Here is a 7,075-nt window from a genome sequence, read left to right as displayed (position 1 = left end):
AAAAAAAAAAAAAAAAAAAAAAAAAAAAAAAAACCTGAAATTCCAATGTCATAGCCAAAAAGAACACCTCCCATGGCAGCCATCATGCAAGAAAGCACCACAAATGGAGTCATCTTCCCACTGTATTGCTCTCCTTCACTCGCAACTCCCATTCCCACCGCCATAGCTCTGAACTTCTTCTTCTTCTTCTTCTTCTTCCTCGAACCTCTGGTTTTTACAATTATATATGTTTTAAAGAGAGAGAAACGGAGAGGGCTTCTTCAAGCTCTCATAACTTTGATACTTGAAGAACACAAATACAGAAGAGAGAGAGAGAGAGAGAAGATCAAATTAAAAGATGCAGACTTGCTTGACTTTGGGACTGGGCAGTGGAAAATCATGTCCAACAGTGATGAACATTATTGGCCACACATTCATTATTTTATTTATTTTTTTATTTTCTTTTGAAGAAAATTCAAAACTATTCGTACTTTGACTTGCATTATTATGGTATTTTTTGCTTTTTTGTTCTAGTGAATTTATTTTGGGAAACTAATAAGGTATTAGTAAATATATAACCTAACTAATCCTTTGTTTTTTTCCATTTAATTAAATTATTGAAATTATCAGAGATAGCATTTCTTACTTATATAATCAGAACCGACTGCATTTTTTCTTAAAATATTAAAAAAACTTTTTTTTTAGAATTTCTTGAAAGTAAATATTAATTTAATTTTTTTTAGGAGAAATAAATAGACACGTGGAAAATTTATTACAGGGAAGAGTGTATTGAATATTCTAAATTGAATAGTAAAGGAAGAAGATATTAAATGATTAATAATAACAAAATAAAGAATTTGTGAAAATAAGAAAAAAGTGAGAAAAACAATAATAATTATTTATATGACCTTGTGTACGCAATAAATAAATAAATAAATAAATGATAGCTGGAACACTTGGGATCCATTAAATAAATCTAATTATAAGAATCTTATCATAAGAGAAGAAAAATATAGTTTATGGAGATGGGGTCCACACTTTATTTATTTATATTTTATTGTTTAAGTTTAATACTTAAAGTTCATGGTTCACGTTCTTTTGGTCTATGAAATTATGTTAAATTATGCCTAAAGTTGACATAATGATCCAATTAAAATAAAATAATAATAAATAATAAGTTGGTATATTTTATTATAATTTTACATTTTTTTTTTAGTTTTTACGTATTTAACAATGTTTTCATGCGGTATACACATGAATATAAATACTTAGTATATATTAAAAAAATAATTTATATCTCTAAACCAACTAATAATTATATTAATTTAAATTTTAAATTTTAATAATGGAAGAATTTAGACATGTTAATGATAATATTTAAAATTAACTTGAAATCACTCCGGAAAAAACTATAGCATTTGCTCGTTTTTTCATGCACACACTTTTCACATTGATTAGAAAGGGAAACTAGTTGATTCTTGTAAGAGTATGAAAACCTCTTTTTCGGTAGACATGTTTTAAAATTGTGGGTTGACGGCAATACACAACATGCCAAAGCGAACAATATTTACCAGTAATGGGCTTAAGCTATTATACCATTGAAGACGCTGGCCCCCTAGAGGGGTGGATTGCGAGATCCCACGTCGATTGGGAGGAGAACTAAACATGGGTGTGGAAACCTCCCTAGTAGACGCGTTTTAAAATCATGAAATTGACGGTGATACGTAATGGATTGAAACGGAGGTGGGTTTGGGCTGTTACACTCCGAATTGTTACTTTTGAGCTACGAGAATCTGATTCCCTCCGACCACTACGTGAATCGCCTCCCAAACTTGTCGACCGTAAGCATTGATGTGAACGTCGAGCTTGTGCCAATGAGCGAGACTGTTATGGCGGATAGTAGAGATGCAACTTTATCCAAACCAAGTTCTGAATAGAACAGGTGCACAAGAAGATATCGATGCCTATCACGGGCAAATGGTAGGGAGATTTCAATTATGAGATGTGGTCTATACGTCCTTTGGGCAATTTTGTTCCCTGGGCTGTCTTTGTTTATGGAGTTTGAACTTGCTTTGTTCCTCTTATTGAACTCCAAATGAATTAGATCCAAGCAAAAGCTAGTAGGCATGTGATACCGTGGGCCAATGACGATGGCGAGATGCTAAAGGCACAAACAAGAAGTGATCATGATAGTATGCTAGCCTCCTTGTTCATTATGTATATCTGCGTTTGCTGATTTGATATTCTTGTTTACCTCAGAATTTTAGTTAAAAACAGTGAAAACTCAAATCTGGGGTTCATAAAAAGTTGAGCAAGAAACCAAACCAGGAACTCCCATGTCAAATCATTCAGGAGGAGCTGAGGCATCTACTTATTGTCTAGCTCGTTCCTAGTCAAATTTATGGATGTTGGTGTTTTATACAGTTCTATTGCCCCCATGACGAAGCAAGTCAAACTTAGGGTGATATTATGAGGCCATGCAACCTTGTTCTAACATTAAGGCATTGATAATCAAAACCCAAAGGCAGACGTATAGGTATAAGAAAAGCTAACACAAATTGTAACCACTCCGCACAAGCCCACCGCTAATCGATATTGTCCACTTTATTCCGTTATACATGACTGTCAGTCTCACACTTTAAAACACGTTTGCTGCTGGAGAGAGGTTTCTACGTTCTTACAAGAAATGCGCCTCTATGTTCTTACAAGAAATGCTCCATTCCCCTCTCTTCTCTCTAACCGACGTGGGATCTCATAATCTACCCTCTTTGAGGTTAGCGTCCTCGCTGGCCACATCTGCTAGAGAGAGGTTTTAAAACTCCTATAAGAAATCTATCGTTCTTCTCTCCAACCAATGTGAGATCTCACAATCTATTCCTCTTAGGGGCCAGCGTCCTTGATGACACACGGCCCGGTGTCTAGCTCTAATACCATTTGTAACCATCCAAGCCTAACGCTAACAGATATTATCCGCTTTAATTGATATAGTTGTCAGCCTCACTGTTTTAAAACTCTACTAAGAAGAGATTTCCACACCCTCATCCAATGTTTTGTCCCCCTCTCCAATTAACTTAAGATGTCACACGGTGTCATTCCAGCAACCCAAAGACAAGACATAATCAAAACCCACCAACCAAATAAGAAAGAAACAAAAGAAAAGATAGAACTTGCAGCCACAATAATACTCTGTCCAGCAGATTCAATCTCCCATTCAAAGATCTCAGACGGAACCAACCAACCAACCAAGAGAACCCCAATTCCAAGCAAAACCAGCAGCATATATGCATATTAAAACAAGAACCAAATACGCATGCCCTTTGCTCAGCCCACCATGACCGCCTAGTTGAGCAGCCATTACAGCCTGCGAGGCAAACATTTGAACTCCCCCAATTGCGAACAGAGCTCTTCGGCCAACAACAGCTAAGCACTCCCCTCAAAACGGGATAAATTATTATTATATATATATATATATATATATTTTAAAGATTAAAGATATGAATATTTTTTAATTAAAGTAAAAAACGATTTTTATTCCTATAATAACTTTTTTTAAAAATTTAAAGGTTTTAATAAATTTTTTGAAATGAAAATAAATAAATTTGAAATTATTTTCTATAATTTAACGAATTTAATGTAATTTAATTTTTTTTTTTAATAAAAATCTCATTAATATCTATTTATTTTTTATTTGGCGGCTTTCGAATGCCTATAAATAACGGACCGCCCAATCGAAACGCACGCTGAAGCTTTCAGGGTTCTGGAAACAGCGGAGCGATCGTTTTGTCTTGATCTCATCGATCTCTTCTCCCCTTCAAGGACGCCACATGGACTCAATCAATTCAAACCCTAACCCTAATATCGCCATTGAAACCCTAGTTCCTTATCCTCCTGATTATTCTACTCCCGAAAATTTTGAAGACCGCGATCGTGACTCTTCTCTGCCGCAAATTTCCGGACCTGCTGCTTCAGATTATCCCAACTCCTCTTTATATTTGGGACAAGAAATTAAGGAATCCCACGGTCGGAACTCCTCGATTGCTCATAGTGAAAATCCGGGGTTTAGTTCTGGAAACGGATATGCGGACAACCAAGCGGCCGATGGTGCTCGGGTTGGTGCCAATTATGTGCCAAAGGTGGAGATTCAGAGGCCGCTGTTGTCGGAGAATGGATTTACGAACACTCATAGTGGCAACGACAAGGACTTCTCCGGTGGCGAAGAGGAGACCACGAGTAGGCGCCGACGTCGAAGCCGATGGGATCCGCAGCCGGAGAATAATGACCAAAGTGGCGGTGAATCTGGGAGCGGTACGCGGAAGAGGAAGTCCCGTTGGGCTGATGACGATCCCAAGCCCGTAATTCAACTTCCTGATTTTATGGGAGGTATTGAATTCGACCCTGAAATCCAAGCTTTGAATAGTAGGCTTCTAGAAATTAGTAGAATGCTTCAATCCGGTATGCCTCTAGATGATCGGCCTGAAGGTGCTCGTTCGCCTTCCCCGGAGCCAATATATGACAATATGGGAATAAGAATAAATACTAGGGAGTATCGTGCCCGAGAAAAATTGAATACAGAGAGACAAGAGATAATTTCTCAGATAATCAAGAAGAACCCCGCATTTAAGCCTCCAGCAGATTACAGGCCGCCGAAGCTTCAGAAGAAGCTTTATATACCGATGAAGGAATACCCAGGTTACAATTTTATTGGGCTGATTATTGGTCCTAGAGGTAATACCCAGAAGAGGATGGAGAAGCAAACTGGTGCGAAAATTGTAATTAGGGGCAAAGGGTCTGTAAAAGAAGGTAGACTGCAACAGAAGAGGGACCTAAAACATGATCCCGCAGAAAACGAGGACTTGCATGTTTTAGTTGAGGCTGAAACGCAGGAAGCACTGGAGGCTGCAGCGGAGATGGTAGAGAAGCTCTTACAGCCTGTCGATGAAGTCTTGAATGAGCATAAGAGGCAACAGCTTAGGGAACTTGCTGCCTTGAATGGAACCATAAGGGATGAAGAATTTTGTAGGTTGTGTGGCGAGGCAGGGCACCGTCAATATGCCTGCCCCTCGCGGACGTCGACATTCAAGAGTGACGTACTTTGTAAAATATGTGGTGATGGTGGGCATCCAACAATTGATTGCCCCGTGAAGGGGACAACTGGGAAAAAGATGGATGATGAATATCAGAATTTCTTGGCAGAGTTGGGAGGAACGATTCCCGAATCAGCAACCAAGCAGAACCCTACACTGGCAATAGGTCCTGGCGCTTCAGCAAGCAATCCTCCTTGGACTAACAATGCAACTGGCGCTAGCAACACACCACAAGCAGGGGTTGGTGCCAATGGAGTGAAGCCTGCTAAGGAATATGACGATACAAACTTGTATGTAGGCTATTTGCCTCCGACTTTTGATGATGATGGTTTGATTAGATTATTTTCAACATTCGGTGATATTGTGATGGCTAAGGTTATTAAGGATCGGGTTTCTGGCTTGAGTAGAGGTTATGGATTTGTGAAGTATTCTGATGTTCAGATGGCTAATAATGCAATTGCCAGCATGAATGGCTATCGTCTTGAGGGCCGAACAATTGCTGTTAGAGTTGCTGGCAAGCCACCGCAGCCTACTGTGCCTCCTCTCCCTCCATCATCGGCTGTGCCCACTTATCCCGTTTCAAGCCAGCCTGTTGGTGTCTATCCATCCCAGCAGTTTATGCCGGGTGGTCCTCTTGGGAATGTTCCTCCACCCACAAGTTATGCAGGAACTCCAGTTCCATGGGGTCCTCCGGTTCCTTCTTCATATGCTTCTTATCCCCCTCCACCTCCGGGTTCTAACGTCTATCCGGCTGTTCAGGCTCAGGCCATGCCTCCTTATGGCATCCAGTACTCTCAGGTCCAGACAGGTCCCCCAGGTGCTCCATCTCAACCTGTTGTGACTTCGGGTGAAGCACATCAGAGTTTTCCTCCAGGAATGCCATCTGAAAATCCTACTAGTCAGCCATTACAAACTACGGCATATGGGAACACTTTATATTCGATGCCACCAAGTGCTCAACCCCCCTACCCCCCTTCTTCGTATGGTTACTCACCTTATTATAGTGCAGTTTCTACTCATCCGTTACCCATGTCTGCACCAAGTACAGATCAACCCCAACCACCCAGCGGGAGTGTTCCGTGGGCTACAAATCCTCCAATGCCTCCTCCCATGCCGTCTGCAGAGAAGACAGCATCAGGCGCAGATGCAGAGTATGAAAAGTTCATGGCAGATATGAAATAATTGAAGTTCTAATGGAACATGCTTTGAATTTGGAGGAGGTATAAATTTCTCGTTTTTTTGTTGTTTTTAAATTCTGGGTGAACCTACTTCGATGAAATGGGTTCAATTTCCACTTTTTTCAACCCTTGAAAAAAGAAAAATCAATCTGTTGAAACTAACTTTATTGCGATTTTTTCTATTATGTTTAATTTCTAACTTTTTTTTATTCCCAACTGTTCTATTACTAATCACATTTGATATGTTTCTCCCTCCAGTATGATTAGTCCTGACAGGATCGAGTTATCTCTGTAGCCCTGGATATGGAGGGATCATTCTGCTGTAGGAATAGAATATTGTCTAGCTTGTTAACACATATCTGGTTTCTATATTTTAAAAAAATCTATTTTGTCTACAGAATTTTGATTTACTTAGAAAGAAGATATTCTGAAACACTGGGCTGCTAATTATTTGGCCATTGTTTTGATGCTCATAGTTCTTTGCATGTGTGGGTATAAAATTGCACTTATGGAGGGCACCTAGAATTCTAAAAGATTTTTTGGCAATATTTCCAAGTCATCTTAAAAAGCATTTCAACATATGAATCTGCCTTAAATTTTTTAGTTTATTGGTGGGTGGTGTCTATTTTATCAAGTTTAAATATATAGTATTTTCATCCCAATTGTTTAATTTCTATGTTTTTTTTTACAATAAGGACTTGATTAAAAAGATCAATATATATAGTTGAAACTTTCAAAATATTATAGACCAAATTAATTATTTCCCCAAAATTTTTGGACTAAAATATATATTTAACCTATTGCAAAAAAAAAAAAAAAAAAAAAAAAAAAAAA

At 38.5% G+C, this 7,075-nt stretch overlaps 2 protein-coding genes across 2 annotated transcripts in view; one reads left to right on the top strand and one right to left on the bottom strand.

The window, feature by feature from the left end:
• LOC111483476 (hexose carrier protein HEX6-like) overlaps positions 1 to 320 on the bottom strand; it is a 2,770-nt gene extending 2,450 nt beyond the window's left edge. Inside the window, exon 1 of the mRNA XM_023129711.1 lies at positions 35 to 320. Coding sequence (XP_022985479.1) covers positions 35 to 164 — 130 coding nt within the window. The 5' untranslated portion in view covers positions 165 to 320. The remainder of the gene's footprint in view (positions 1 to 34) is intronic.
• A 3,385-nt stretch (positions 321 to 3,705) lies between these two features.
• LOC111483470 (splicing factor-like protein 1) overlaps positions 3,706 to 7,075 on the top strand; it is a 4,444-nt gene continuing 1,074 nt past the window's right edge. The window contains exon 1 of the mRNA XM_023129704.1: positions 3,706 to 6,283. Within this exon, the coding sequence (XP_022985472.1) occupies positions 3,804 to 6,245 (2,442 nt within the window). The 5' untranslated portion in view covers positions 3,706 to 3,803 and the 3' untranslated portion in view covers positions 6,246 to 6,283. The remainder of the gene's footprint in view (positions 6,284 to 7,075) is intronic.

The sequence above is a fragment of the Cucurbita maxima genome, unplaced genomic scaffold (assembly GCF_002738345.1).
Source record: "Cucurbita maxima cultivar Rimu unplaced genomic scaffold, Cmax_1.0 Cma_Scf00008, whole genome shotgun sequence".
NCBI lineage: Eukaryota > Viridiplantae > Streptophyta > Magnoliopsida > Cucurbitales > Cucurbitaceae > Cucurbita > Cucurbita maxima.
This window is presented reverse-complemented; position numbering and strand designations above follow the sequence as displayed.